At 44.1% G+C, this 15613-nt stretch overlaps 1 protein-coding gene across 4 annotated transcripts; it reads right to left on the minus strand.

Moving 5' to 3' along the window:
- Positions 1 to 2545: 2545 nt before the first annotated feature.
- Positions 2546 to 10436, minus strand: LOC127591881 (gastrula zinc finger protein XlCGF57.1-like). 4 transcript variants are annotated; one of them, XR_007960011.1, is made up of 5 exons: positions 10289 to 10436; positions 10024 to 10107; positions 7012 to 7332; positions 3744 to 6325; positions 2546 to 3557 (listed from the first exon to the last, which is right to left on the minus strand). XR_007960011.1 is itself a non-coding variant. In XM_052052142.1 (5 exons), the coding sequence occupies exons 2-5, from the start codon at positions 10085 to 10087 to the stop codon at positions 4686 to 4688; spliced, it is 1605 nt and encodes a 534-aa protein (XP_051908102.1). In that variant the 5' UTR covers positions 10088 to 10107; positions 10289 to 10436; the 3' UTR covers positions 2546 to 4685. The 4 variants fall into 4 exon arrangements, 3 of the variants coding, with proteins under 3 accessions (XP_051908102.1, XP_051908101.1, XP_051908099.1); XM_052052142.1 differs by having other exon boundaries at positions 2546 to 5154; positions 5575 to 6325; XM_052052141.1 differs by having other exon boundaries at positions 2546 to 6325; positions 7057 to 7332.
- Positions 10437 to 15613: the final 5177 nt, after the last annotated feature.

Here is a 15613-nt window from a genome sequence, read left to right on the forward strand (position 1 = left end):
TAAGAAGAGGTACCAGTGTAAACGTGAAAGGCAGCTTGGGCCGTGGCTTTTACGTGATCAGGGAGGAGCTTCAGTTACACTGAGATTGTGAGTTCAGAGCTTGAGTCCAGAAGGAGAACCAGAGTTGACAGAAATTTCTTCATTATGTTGCTGTCAGCATGGTTGCTGCTCATCATCACGGTGGAAGGTGAGTGCTGCATGGTGAGGCAAAGAGTCACTCAACATGTCACCGAATGCTGAAAGAGCTTTTGTCTTATCCTTCAGGCACCAGCAGCGAGCTGGTGGGGGCCACGACTGAAACGCTGGCATCAAAAGGCAGTCGGGTGACACTGTCATACGTTTATGCCAAAAAGTCAATGAGTAGTCATTATATATTCTGGTACAAACAACTTCCTGGACAAGCGCCACACTTGCTTTCACACTCAGGAAATGGCAAACCATGAAACGGCAAGACCAGAATGTCGGTCAGCTTGTTGAATGTGCATGTTGATGTCATTGCAACAGGAAGTGAAGGCCGTGTCCACTCAACCACAAGTCAGCATTCATGTGAACCGCCAATGCTGCACCATGAAGCTCATGCCGGCAGATCCTCTGGCGCACCTGCAACAAAAACACCTGCAGCCGCCTCGTGTCATAGGCCACATGGGAGGGGGTGGGGGGCGTGGCCTCACAGGAGGAGATGAGCCACTGTGACAACACGCTGGTGCTGCTGTGCAGGGGACGTTCTTGTCCCATGGCTCATTTTAATTTCATCTCATACTCACTGATCTTGTGTTTTGTTGTGATGTTATGCAAGCAACAGGAGGTCAATGTGTAATGTGACTATGAGAGCAGCAGTGATTTTGTTTTCATATACTGGTATGCGCAACAATGAAAATGTTTTCTGGCTTTCTCCTCATCACTGGCGCAAGAGGATACAAGTTGTCCCATTACATTCCTGACATCCACGATAAAGGTCAGGCATGCGAAAGGTCCGCATAAATATCGATCAGGAGACCAACAAGGGCCAGGGCTGCTGACTGCTACTATGCATCCCCACTCTGCGCACAAATATGAACACAGGTTTGATGACCTTACTGTTAAAACGCAATAAAGACCCAACGCCGACCATCCAATTATCACCCTGAAATCAGACCTGCTGAAAAGTTACGGAAAGCGATGCTCCTCGTTCGACCTGACCTTCATTTCCTACACACAACAAACATCCTGTCCCAGTCAGCTTTTGAGACCGAAACCATCACCGCTGTCATATGTGGCGCAGGTGCCGTGGTGACCGCTTCCTGTGGAAAGAGCAGCAGAGACACAAACGATATCATGCACACCAACGCTCACACTGAAATAGCTGAAGTCATTTTTAACTCATGCTCACAAAATAAATCCCGATAGACTTGCTAAATGATGTGGGATTTCTCCTCTCTGTGTTAATATTTGCCCTGTTTTGGAGAAGCTTCTCTCTGAGGGGACAGAAGTTGCGACAACACACAGCCAACGCAAAATGGCTGAAAATCCCTTGCAATCATTTTACCCAGTTCCTCATCAATTGGGTTCTGTTTTGCTGGTTTTATAGCTTTTTGCATAAAGTGGCTCATAGAGCTCTGGGTTGTACATCTAGGCAGTTGTGACATTGCAGCAGCAGCAACAGTTGCAGACACACTAGCACCTTCATTAATAGCTGGTTGCCTTGCTTGTCTTTTCTCTTCAAATTGTACTGATGGGTGGATATTTCTGATGTGCCTGTGCAGGTTTTTTGTGGAGCCTGATCTATGGGATATTTTAACCTTGCACAGTCTACACGCTGCCTTTGAACTATCAATTAAATTGAAATGAGTCCATATTTCACTGCGTTTCTTATCCATTTTCTCACCTTTCCACCGTGTTGTTTTTTTTCCCACTAAGTAGCTCTCTCGTCTCCTCGTTTGTCTTGTTCACATGCTGCTCAGTGTGCTGCTGTGTGTGTCTCTTCTCTAACCCCTCCCCCTTCTCTTAACTGCAGCGCGCGCGTGTGTGTGTGTGTGTGTGTGTGTGAGTGTTTGTGCGTGTAACCCATCGTTCATTTCAAAGAGCCAGCTCTAGGAGCCCCCTCGTTCTCGAACGACACATCACTAGCACTGAGGTACGTCGGGTGTTCAGCGACTGTGGTAGCGACCACACAGAAAAATAACAAAGTCCCCAGTCTTGTGCCTCAAACCAAGTGTAGTCACCAGCAATGATGCCTACACACGACCAGCGAGAGACTTCCGCAGCAGTAGATTCAACATCTACACTAAAATACCTTACGTTATACCTTCTTTTCCTTAAGGTGCACGTTGGAGCTCCTCGCTGTCGTCAAGCCATCCTCGCCATGAAGTTATACAAGGAGTAGATTTGGAGCTACCATCTCACGAAAAGCATGACAAGTGTCCCATTCAACACTGGTGACGCTGAAACTGCATGGACGCCATCACTTCGTTGGACGACTTCCTGACTTCTACTATGGTCATCGGCATTGTCCACACCTTTGGCGTGCTTTCCTTGATCCAAAAATTACTTTCACAATTTAAAAAGGTGTGCAGTGTTCAAGTGGCTCTTATTTTTGCTGGAAAGCCATTCAGATATTTTCTTTTGCAGTGGCGATCTGCCAGTGTGCAAGCAGAGGAAAATTCAAAAATATGAAGCTAAAAGTAAATGCATAGTTACATAACACATTTTATTCGAAACTGAAAAAACTCCATTTTATTCCGGGTCATAAATGCAGTTTTCAGCATTTTTTTCTCCGCAGTCTATTGCAGTCAGTCATGTTCTGATCTAAAAAACTATTGGGGGTGCCACGGCGGTCCACTGGCTCGGCTCTCTTCCTCAGTGCAGAGGTCCAGAAGTCTGGTTTTGGCCTTACTGTGTGAAGTTGGCTTGTTCTCACCCTCGTGGGTACGTTTTCCTCCCACATTCCAAAAACATGCATGGCAGTTTAATTGGAACACACACGCTGTCACGTGTACTAGATAACGTTGAGCTTCTGCAGTAATTTTGTGACTATTTACACTCACTTGTATAAAAATTCAGCAAAAAATATTTGACTGATTTCAAAACAAGTGATCCATCAATTTGCTGTTTACAAGTAATTTTTTTTAAAATTATAATTTATTCATCTTCGCTGTGTAACGGCCTTCCAGAGGAAGACAAAACTCCAAAATAGCCCGCGACAAAAATGAGTTTGACACCCCTGCGTCTCAATTGTCCCTCAGTGTGATTGTTCGGCTGTGAATGGCCTGCGATTGATTGTCAACCAGTTGAGGGTGTGCCCCGCATACTGCCCACAGACAGCCGGGATCGGCTCCAGCGCGAACCACGACCCTTGTATGTGAACACAAAGCGAACATTTCTGTCAGTGCAAATAAATTCAAGTCAAAGTCGGTGAGCGCAGAGGAGAAGGTTTTGGACTACCATCTCTTGCAGCTCCCCGTCTTTCAGCGGTGGGCTTTACTGTTGTCAGCTCACTCCTACGACATCAAGCATCGCAAATCAAATGCTCATTGATGCGCAGATGGACTTTCAAGGTTCCCACTCTAAACTCTCAAAAGCTGAATTGAACACAGTAGAAATGTTTCACTCCAGGGACATTAGAGCGCCAATAACTGGATCCAGAGTGAAAAAGGCTCCACATGCTGAACATGCTTTACCGCAGTGATAGATGCGGTCATGAATGGGCGGTCAGTAGATGATAACTCTAACCTAAAACTTTACCACGATAGAAGGTGGAAGCTTACCGTCCAGTCCGGGTGTCTGCTGTGTGGAAGGAGGATCATCATTCCACTGTAAGGGCACAGTAAAATGCTAGAGCACCTTCATGCAGGACACAGTGGAATCGTGAAAATAAAGAGATAGTAAGAAGTTCCTTTGGGTGGCTACGGCAAAACAAAGAGGTCGAACATATGGAAATGAGTTGTCCATCATGTCCTCAAACTTGCAACAATCCTGGAGCCGCACCACTTAAACTATGGGATTTTCCTCAGGAGCCTTGGTGTTGTATTCATATTAATTTTGAGGTGAAATCTTGAGTAGATTTGGTGCACCTGTCCAAATTGTTTCCGATAATGGCCTTCGACTCGTGTCAAAACAAATGTCAGATTTTCTTCAAGCCGTTGGGGTACACCTGCCAGCCTGGGTTGCAATAGAGAACTACAGAAGAACTTGGATATGTCTTTTCTCTCTCACTTCCTCATGTACACTCACCACAAACAGATACTTGCTGAGACTCAGAAACAGAGTATTATTTGCAGTCATACATTTTCAACTACTGTATTACCTCAACTATGATTATATGAGGCAGCCGTGACACAAAAGCAAGCGTGTTGTGAATACATGAAAAACTGTGAAAAAGTAATATGAAAGCATATTCATGAAAATCCCTTCACTATCAATTCATCCACAACACTATGACATCAAATTTAAAAATGAATAAATAAATGAATTAAAATGTATTTTAGGGTCTAAATATGATCAAACACACTAACTAAAGTACAACTAAATTTCATAGCCAAATTTCAAAATTAAAATTTAAAAAAATCTCTACAAATTTACAACTCACAATATTTTCAACACAACAAACACAAACATTTCTTTCATTGAGGAACCTTGCAAGATGCTGCATAGAATTCAGTCATCCTTGGAGCATGAAGTGAAGCCTAATCAGATGAGAAACCAAAGCTTCATTGATGAGTGTGTTGGTGCATTGCAACACACTCATGGTTCTTCACCTGATATTTCCATGAAAAGCGTCGGCAACAATTTGAGCAGGCAAAGGGTTTCTCACCAGTGTGTGTTCTGATATGATTTAATAAGATTCCCTTCTGAGAGAATCTTTTACCACAGACTGAGCAAGCAAAAGGTTTCTCCCCCATGTGGGTACTTGTGTGTCTTTTTAAGCTCCCCTGGCGAGAGAATCTTTTACCACAGACCGAGCAGGCAAAAAGTTGCTCACCAGTGTGTGTTTTTGTGTGAATTATTAAGTTTTCCTTATGTGAGAATCTTTGACCACAAACTGAGCAAGCAAAAGGCTTTTCACCAGTGTGGGTTCTTGTGTGACCTTTTAAGGCTCCCTTCTGAGTAAATCTTTGACCACAAACTGAGCAGGCAAAGGGTTTCTCACCAGTGTGTGTTCTGATGTGCTTTGTTAAGGTTCCTTTCTGAGAGAATCTTTTATCACAGAATGAGCAAGCAAAAGGCTTCTCACCAGTGTGGGTTCTTGTGTGAATTCTTAAGCTTTCCTTACGTGAGAATCTTTGACCACAGACTGAGCAGAAAATAGGTTGATCACCAGTATGGGTTTTTATGTGGTTTGATAACGGTCCCTTCTGACAGAATCTCTGGCCACAAACTGAGCAGACAAAGGGTTTCTCACCAGTGTGTGTTCTGATGTGGACATTTAAGATTCCCTTCTGAGAGAATATTTGTCCACATATTGAGCAGGGAAAAGGTTTCTCACGAGTGTGGGTTCTTGTGTGTGTTTTTAAGGACCCCTTCTCAGAGAATATTTGTCGACAAATTGAACAGGCAAAGGGTTTCTCACCAGTGTGGGTTCTGATGTGCTTTCTTAAGGTTCCCTTCAAAGAGAATCTTTTGTCACAAAGTGAGCAGCCAAAAGATTTCTCACCAGTGTGCGTCTTTAGGTGTGCTGTCAAATATCCCTTCAAGGAATATCGTCGACCACAGATTGAACAAGCAAAAGGTTTCTCACCAGTGTGTGCACTTGTGTGCCTTCTTAGCTCCATCTTCCGAAAGAATGTTAGACCACAAACTGAGCAGACAAAATGTCTATGACGTTTTAAGTGACCCATTTGAGAGAATCTTTGGTCACAAACAAGGCAGGCAAAGGGTTCCTCGCCAGTGTGGCAAATCATATGCCTCTTCAAACTGCTCACTGAAACACAAGTTTTCCCACATTGAGAACATTTCCAGCCTTTGTCAGTTTCACATGCTTGTGATCCTCCATCACCTTCTGATGTCATGTATGGACACGAGCTATTGCCTGGAGGCCCCACCTCTTTGCTCGCTTCACTTTGACCCTCATTTTCACGTTTTAAAGGCCCATCAGTCAATGGCAGCTGAGAGATATTCTGCTCTTCTTTCTCCTCTTTGATGTAGGGAGACCTTTTTTCATCCTCCTTGTTATGGACATGCTTTTCCTCCTCCTCTTTGATGTGACGATGCTCTTCTTCTTCCTTTTGATTAATAAGAGGCTCGGGCTCCTCCTTTTCTTGAAAGCAGGGGTCCACTTCATCCTCCAATTCCTCTTTAATGTGGGGGGACACTGACTCCCGCAGCTCAGGACAAACATCTTCACTGACATCTTGAAGACATAATAAGATAAAGAAAAAAGGTTTGGCAAAGTCAATTCTCATAGTGTAACTGTAGATGGCAGACATTGTTTAGATTTATACGTGTGGTCAATTCTAATTTAAGGGTAGTACAATAAAAAGGTAATAAGGCTCGTAACATTTATTAGTCAGCTGGCGTGACCAAATCTGGCCACATTTAGGCAAAAACAAATGTTCATGAAATACCATGGACAAAACATTATCCCTCCCTCCATTCATATTCTAATACGCCTGGCCTCACAGGTTTTGCGGCGGTGTTTGAGTGTGTCCTAGCTGACTTCGGGCTGTAGCCCTGAACTGGTATCGGCCAATCGCAGGGCACACATAGACGAACAACCATCCGTAATGTGGGAGGAAACCGGAATACCCACGCAGGACAACATGTAAATTACACACAAGAAGGCTGGCGCGGGAATCGAACCCTGCACCTCTGTATTGTGAGCCAGACGTGTTAACCAGTCGCCCACCGTAACCCCACAAAATGTGATCAAAATACAAATGTGTTTCGTGAAAATTTGGCCGACTATCAGACGTGAAATTGACGTTTGTGTGTTTTTTAGGGTTTTAACTACAGACATCAATAATTTGGGACCCAGTTGTGGTGAAGCCAATTTCACCATCCTCCCGAGTGGTGCTGTGGGGCGTGGTGTTAGGATACCTAAGAGGCTGTCCACTTGTGACACTACACAGTGGTCTCCATCACCTTCTGATATGTGTTGATATGAGCTGCTGCGTGGAGGCCCCGCTTCACTTTGGCCTTCGTCTTCACTTTTTAAAGAGACATCAGTTGATGACAAGTTGCAGATATACCCCTCCTCCTCCTCTTTGATATGAGTGTGCCCTCCGTCCTCTTTTTTAATGATAGGGGGCTCTGGCTCCTCCTTTTCTTGAATGCAGGGGCGCTCTTCATCCTCCACTTCCTCCTTAAAGTGGGAGGACTCTGGCTCCTGCTGTCCAGGACCAACATCTTCACGGATGCCTTCAAAACACATGAAGATTAACACAAAACATTCGGTCATGTCAATTCTCATGTTGGAAATTGGAATTTGCACATGGCTGTTTGTACTCCTGCTCGAGGTTGATTGCTGCTTAAAGCTATTCCAATATATGGGTAAAAAAATGTTCAATGTTTTTCCTGCGTTCAAAATTGCATGGCGGCCACCCCCAGCCAGGCCGATTGAGATCACTTAACATCGCGTAGAGCTCGAGCTGTACTGATTGAGTGATGGCTGTCCTTCTGTGGCAGCGCATTTTCACTGCAGCTGCAAAGCTGGGCCACTATGAAAGTGCTACATCAACAGCAGTACAAGATTGAAATTTTATTTTTTATTCCTCTTTCCATTTAGCCTCAAAAACACATGAGCCACTTGACAACAAGTAATAGAATCTTCAAAAGAACTAAAAAATTTATAGGGTCCAGTCAAGGGATGCCAGAGGAGGAGTTAAGTGTTCCCTCTGACGAGTACAGTCAAGAGGCGAGCAGCAGCATTCTGGACCAACTGGAGGATTGGGTGACTCCGAAGTAAAGTGCATGACAGTCATCCGGACGAGATGTGACGAAGCCGTGCTGCCTCAGATGAAAGATGCTGGAGTTCACAACAGGTTCTTAAATCTAAAAACTTGGAGCACATCACTCAAAGAGTAGGCAGGTCAATGTCTCTTGCCAAATTCTTGACCTACATTGACAAAGAAATCATCACATTCTTTAACAAGCTTCTTTTTCTCACTCATAATCGAATTGTCTTGATCAACAATATTTGTTGGAATGTCTCGACGATGGCAATTTTATTTCGTTACAAACTCTCTCTAAACACTCCATGTATCCTTTTTCTTTTGGGGGGGGGGGTCTTAACCTCTTGCCAAACATGATTCAAAAGCTCCACTGCTTCTGCTTCTGTTTCACTTCGGCGTCTGTCTTTCCATTTTTTATATTATCTTATCATCCATTTCAAATGTTGGGGGGGAAGAGTCGGCCTTTTTCTTCCTCCGCATGTTCATTAATTTTGGATGATGAGGATGTTGGTTATCCAAATACAGGCTGGAGACGAACAGTAACTTTGAAGGTTTTATTTTTCTTTTCTGCAGTTTACTCATCGATTTGGGCTCTGAGAGTTTCAGATTTCGTCAGGAAGTGTAGAAAACATTCAGTCACCAGAATATATACAGATAATATGATAATGAGAGGCGGGCAGTTACGGCTCCATGCAAATCCCGGATACAAAGAAATTAACGGGTCATCTGACCCGTTAGTTTCTTAACGGGTTAATTTTGTGGCTGGAAAAAGTTGGTGAGGTGAGACCAAACCACCACTGCCCCGATTGTCTTCGGTCTAAGCTTTGATGTGATGGCAGCAACACAGATGCTTGCGATAACAGTTCCTCTTTTGACGTTAAACATGTCCTATGGAGGGGTCCTAAAAGTGGTGGGGTTGAGGGAGCACTAAAGGTGATTGTAATCACAGTGAGCAGGAAATACCTTCAATGGCATTCAACATTCTTTGTTTCAAGTGTTTGAACAGAACCAACAACAGAGAGGGGCGAAAAAAAATCACATTAAGGAATAGATTCCTTAACACTAATGATGCAAAAACTGGTAAATGGTCACTTACATCACAAACAAATAATCAACTTTTTAACCTCATGTATTCCCATAAATTTTATTGTTGGGATTTTATGATTGCCTTTTTCGACTGAGCCAGTAGAGGGAAATATAGCTCTACTTTGGTTTCATAGCGAGTGACGTGGTCGGCCCTATAAAAAGGGACACGCATTTTCTTTTTCTCCTGTTCAATAAAACACGCCGATACATGGCTGATGGAAACACCTCGCTCAACTTGTCATTCTTGGATGAAAGGCAGAAGGATGCCAATCTGCACGTGGTGTGAAGCGACTCTGCTAACAATTATCAAGCAATGTTACACTCTCCTTAATCAGCTCGGTTTGAAGATTAGGGGTTGAAACTCAAACTGAGCATCATTAATTCGGCAGTCTTCATGTGATTATTCAATTTCAACAAATCAATGTTTATAGCGCCCCAAACAAAAATCACCGTGCTATGGTATTTTGGATTTAATTCAGAAATCATTTTACCCCGCGTGCTCAAAAACACCCCTTTTCGCTTTTAAACAATTTATAACACCGGTAGTCATGTTCCATCAAACAGTGAACAAAAGTTGTCAAACCACTGCAATGTAATCTGACTCTACATTTCTTTCTGAAACAACTATTCTACTTGCGGAAAAAAAACAAAAATAAAAAAATACCTCGGGAAACCGTGGGGGGGGGGGGATCTTGCTGAGATTTCAGGTTGTCTAGTTTTGCTGATTATGCTGATAAAAAGTGCCTAAATCTTTCATTTTTCAAAATATTGTATGCTGTAAATTGACGCTTTATGCTTAAATTAAACAAGTCACAAAAGGATTGGATGACGAAGTCTTTTCATGATACTTGTCGGAATAGTAGAGCTGGCAACACAGTGTCTAACCAGCAGCCATTTTGAATACATTTTTGGTATTTAGAGATATCATGATCACATTCTTAAAACGTAATCTGAGCAAAATGGTGAATTCAGAATTGTGTATCAAAGTGGTCGCCCGTCGCATTAATCAGCGACCAGGAAAGAGCTCACTTTCAAAAAAGGTTGGGAGCGAAAGAACGAGAAGTGCCCGAACCTGCTCTGGTCGAGCCAACTCCGATCTTCTCGAAAACAGTCCTCTTTTCCTGCGAAGAAATCATCCTCGTCACCTGCCGCCCTCCTGCACATTTTCACACGATTCATGACAACACCATACACTCTCACAACTTTTGTAACTCTGCTGGGTGACGAAACGGGTCTCTATGTCAAGCGTTTAGGAAGCTAGGCGAAAGAAGCTCAACGTTCAAAAAATAAAGTTTGAGCGAATTATTTTATAGCCCAGTAAGAAATGATGGACGTACCGCATCGAGGCTTCAGTGCGTTCAGTTGTAATTACGAAGAGGGAATGAGATTTTCACGGGTGCATTTTTACAATGAAATGCGTGTCGGTAGTTTCTTTTGCGGATATACAGGCCGCAGCAACGAGATACGGCAACACCTTTCGGACAAACCTCACCGCAAGACGAACCGGTCAAGGACACGAATACACCTGTCTGTAATATGGGTTTTTTCGTCATTTTTGCTTCATTTTGTTTGTGTGTATGTGTGTGTGTCCGCGCGCTGCTTAATATTGGTGATTCGCGCTTGACATCAAGTTAGTTTATAATGTTTTGGCGTAGATTTTGTTATTTTTTTCGACAGTTTTTTCTATCACATTTTTGTTTTACTGTTTATAGTTATATGGATGATGTTTGCTCCATGCCCAGCATTTTGTATACAGCGGTGGTTTTTGATAGTGCTTCATAAATACAGTTGAGTCGAGGTGAGTAGATTTTCCGCCAAAACTTTCTCAACACACCCGCCTCAACACGCAGCACTGCATTTCCCCCCTAAGTTTTCTCAAATACAGCCAAGCCTTACGATCTCCATCACTACTTTTCTAGAGTAAAGCACCTAAATCGTCTTCTCCCTATTAAATCGTCGCCATGTACGTTGGAGCTTCTCACTGAAATCAAAGCCATCACTTTGTTTCGTGACTTCCTGTTTCCAGATATGGTCATCTACATATCCTCATCTTTGACGTTCTTTCCTTTATCTAAAAAAAATCGGTCAAAATTTGGAAAGGTGTGCAGTGTTGAAATGTTTTTTCTATTTATTTAACTTTATTTATTCGGGAGAGTCCATTGAGAGACCATATTTTCATTTGGAGTCGCGATCTGGCAGAGTACAAGCAGAGCAAAACAAGGAAATAAGATTGCAGAAATCCAAACCAAATTGACGTGATGTGTCTGAAGTTCGAGGTGTAGAGGATGAACAGGAACGGAGCCAAGTCAGTCCCCTGCGGCGCCCCAGTGCTGCAGAGAAGCCTGTCCGACTCACAGCTCTGTACCCTCACGTACTGCGGCCTGTTTGTGAGGTAGCCTGTAATGATCTGAGGTGGTGGTGGTAAGAAGCCTAAGAGAATCATGTCAATAGTTACATGACACATTCCATTCAAAAATGATGTTCGTTGTATTTAGGATCACAGATGCAGTTTTCAAAATATTTCTTTCCCCAATGTAGTCTATTTATTTTAATTACTGTAGTGCTTTTCTTGCTTCAAAGATATTGGGGGCGACACGGGAGTCGACCGGCTGCGGCCGTCCTGTGAGGGGATTGCATGTTCTTCCCCGCTGTCTTGCACATGTCAAATTCAAGGCCTTGGGGGCCGGGATGTATTGCTCCAATGATTTAGCACACGTGTGCATTGTCAACACGTCCATCCGTAGTAATGAATCGGTGTATCTGGGAAAACCAGATCTTAAAGTAGCAAAATACACCTCTGTGTTGATTGATTGCACTTGTATGGCAAATATGGGCGCATACCTATCGGCTGTTCAGCACAGACCTGACGTTACGATCTTGCTGGTCCGCTCATTAAACACAGAGATTATTGTGTTACAGTTTGTACACTTTTTTCTTTCTCTCGCTCTCTCTGCCCCTGTTCAATAAACACCTCATCGTGTCATTCTTGGGATACACTGTGAAGAAACCCTGCTAACAGAGGCAAAACGTGTTAAGGTTGTTTGTCACTCCCATCAGTGCTTTACTGTAAAACTGACACGGAGAGCAAATATCCGATCATATTTTTGTAATGGTCCTCGTCTGATTGTCATGTTTTTGATCCTCCAATTTTTTGTGATTCACACAGAACCATCCTGTCGGACTTCATTCAGTGGAGTCGTGTTGTACATGTAAACAACCTGTTCATCCTCTACACCTCGGACTTCAGACACGACACTCCAAACTGCCACCTTCAGAAGTTCTCCGATGACTCTGTGATTGTTGGCCTCATTACAGAAGGGGACGATCGGGAGTACAGGGGACTGACAAAGGACTTTGTGGACTGGTGCCAACAGAATCTCCTCCAGATCAACCCTAGGAAAACTAAGGAGTTGGTTGTGGATTTCTGCAGGAAAAAGTCCTCACCAGCACCGATGAACATCCAGGGTATGGCCATAGAGAGGGTGACCTCCTACAAGTACCTTGGTGTTCTTCTGAACGACAAACTGGACTGGTCTACAAACACGGACACCCTGATTAGGAAAGGACAGAGCCGACTCTTCCTACTCAGGAAACTGAGGTCTTTTGGGGTTCAGGGGTCACTCCTTAAGACGTTCTATAACTCGGTGGTGGCCTCGGCCATCCATTATGGCATTGTCTGCTGGTCAGGCAGCATCTCAGCCCGGGACAGAAAGAGACTGGAGCGACTGGTCAGGAAGGCCAGTTCTGTCCTGGGTTGCTCCCTTGACACTCTGGAGGAGGTGGGCAACAGAAGGATGCTAACTAAGCTAAAAGCTATGATGGCCAGTCCCTCTCACCCCCTCCAGCCCGCCCTGACAGCACTTGGTAGCTCCTTCAGCCAGAGACTGTTACACCCGCGCTGCAAGAAGGAGAGATACCGACGCTTGTTCCTACCGACTGCTGTCAGGCTGATGAATAAAAAATAACAATAATAATAATAATTAAATTACGTGAAGAAAAATTGTAAATAGTACTGCGATTTATCCATTGTGTTCATATTGTATTTAATTGAAAGATGTTTGTTGTTTTTTTTTCTCTTTCTCCTTTCTTCTTTCTACATACATTCTTGCTGCTGAATGGCTGTAAATTTCCCCAGTGTGGGAAGAATAAGGGATATCTTATCTTAAACATAGTTATATTCAGAAAACGATTATAGGAAAAGAGTGTTAAAATCCTCCATGACATTTTGATATTGAAGTGATAACATGTCTCCATGGGCGGCCCGGTAGTCCAGTGGTTAGCACGTCGGCTTCACAGTGCAGGGGTACCGGGTTTGATTCCAGCTCCGGCCTCCCTGTGTGGAGTTTGCATGTTCTCCCAGGGCCTGCATGGGTTTTCTCCGGGTGCTCCGGTTTCCTCCCACATACCAAAAACATGCGTGGCAGGCTGATTGAACAATCTAAATTGTCCCTAGGTGTGAGTGTGAGTGCAAATGGTTGTTCGTTTCTGTGTGCCCTGCGATTGGCTGGCAACCGATTCAGGATGTCCCCTGCCTACTGCCCGAAGACAGCTGGGATAGGCTCCGGCATCCCCCACGACCCTAGTGAGGATCAAGCGGCTCGGAAGATCAATGAATGAATGAATCATGTCTCCATTCGGTGAGCCGTTTTCTACATCTGAATCACTGCCATCCAAAAGTATCAGCAGAAGGTACATTCCATTCACTTTGGACGTCGTGGGCGCACTGGCCGTAGTGACAACTTGGAACGCAGCAACATCCACACAACGTCAAGATAGCTGAAGAAAAAATAGAGAGATTAAGACATAACACACCAATTTTTTACGTGACAAGGGTCTTACCCAACCACTTCTGACGACAGGGGACAGTTGAACAGCACTGTTCACTAAACATCGCACACGCTCCATTGGCTTCAGCCAAGAGTACATCGGTTGCTTTGCGGTCCCAGAACACCATCAGAGGGGTGACTGTCAATTGGTTTGCTTCTGATAGCCAATAAGGTTTCTTTAGTATAACTTGCAAGCTTCTGGACACTCTAGTGGAGGCACCTGATTCTGTCAACACATTTTATTCGTGGTAATCCAAATAAAATAGGATCCCCACCGCGCAGGAACCCGGTTAACCAATTTGTACACCACGTGGAACTCCAATTGCCCCAATGGAGGTGAAAATCTCAAATATCCTCTGCTGTGGGTGGAAGCATAGTCATTGGTAAAAGCAGCTTCTCAATTATTTTCCGTTCAACGATAACGATAACCCCCCGACCACCAATTGTTGTTGTTTAAAAAAAAACTCCGCCGCAATAATCATCATTTGCCTATAAAATAGTTATAAGTACACAAGCCGAGTTAATTTTGGATCCCAAAGCGTAGACGTCAACAAGGTCTCCGTAGCAAAAAATGTTTTAATACCATAATCGCACCAACAAGAGTAACAAAAGCGAAAAAAGTAACAAAAGATGCTGGTCAAAACGGACCATGGCGTACAATAAGGAGTAAAAAAAAGTGCTTGCCGAAAGTGCAAGGATAGAAACCAAGAACCGAGAACGCAACAAAAAACAATGTGACAAAGCACATGCAAGCCAAAAGCCAAATCACAAAATGAAAACCATACTGACAAGATCAAATAGTACAGAGAATATCGTAAGCGAAAAACGTCTATAGCCAAATGGTCTATGAGCATGGAAACAGCAAGGCATAAACAACACTCGACAACAGGTGCACAGCAGAGGAGTCCTTAAATACAGAGTCTTATAATCATAGATTGGCAGCAGGTGTGCACCAGAACTCCGCTCATGCCACCTGCTGGCCAGACCGAACAGAACCGTGACATATGTATGTTACACAGGCAGCACATTTGACAATAAAGTCGTACTTGATACCGGATAGTACAACCCATCGCGAAGAATAACTATATTAGCATTGTTTGTTAGACCGCAACAGAAAAGATCCTAGACACATCAATACGTCATCAGGCGCCGACAGGTATGGCAACCTCGGTCACACGCTCCCTAGTATTATCCCTGTTTTTGTCATTTTCGCTAGTTTTTGGCGACCCCGAACGGCCTACTTACACGACGGAAAAGTTGCTGCGCATTGGGGAGTCTACGCTCGGTCTTTTTGCACCAGCACATGAAAATCAACAAGGGTTTTCAGAGCTAATCGCGAGCGCAGCGGCTGCGCTGTACGGAGCATGGAAACGCCGCCGGAGGAGGGGGAAGCGAGCCGACGTGCTCGTCAAGCTCCGGCAGCGCGGATTTCGAACCCCGCTCCCATCGATCCATCTTGCTAATCTACGAACTCTGCCAAACAAGATGGATGAACTTCTTTTCCTCACAAAGACCAACAAAACCTTTGTACATTCTGCTGGGCTCTGCTTCACTGAAACCTGGCTCAGTGACCGCCTCCCGGATTCCACGCTATATCTGGCTTCTGCCTTCTCCGAGCCGACCGCGACACGGAGCTATCAGGGAATTCGAAAGGTGGTGGGATTTGCTTCTATATCAACAAAGAATGGTGCACTGATGTCACGAAGCTCGATGCACACTGCAGCCCGGACCTGGAGTCGCTGTCTTTAAACTGCAAGCCATTCTACTCGCCACGTGACTTCACCTCCTTTTTACTAGTCGGTGTTTACATTGCGCCACAAGCTAATGCTAACACGG

The sequence above is a fragment of the Hippocampus zosterae genome, chromosome 19, assembly GCF_025434085.1.
Source record: "Hippocampus zosterae strain Florida chromosome 19, ASM2543408v3, whole genome shotgun sequence".
Taxonomy (NCBI): Eukaryota; Metazoa; Chordata; class Actinopteri; order Syngnathiformes; family Syngnathidae; genus Hippocampus; species Hippocampus zosterae.

Bases quoted from the DNA above. Each gene is read 5' to 3' on its own strand.
- LOC127591881 (XM_052052139.1), bottom strand. From the start codon at position 10,087: ATGATTTCTTCGCAGGAAAAGAGGACTGTTTTCGAGAAGATCGGAGTT. The intron at 7,333-10,023 runs GTTCGGGCACTT...TGTGTTTTGAAG, and splicing joins AGTTGGCTCGACCAGAGCAG to GCATCCGTGAAGATGTTGGT. The intron at 6,326-7,011 runs GTATCCTAACAC...TATGTCTTCAAG, and splicing joins ACAAGTGGACAGCCTCTTAG to ATGTCAGTGAAGATGTTTGT.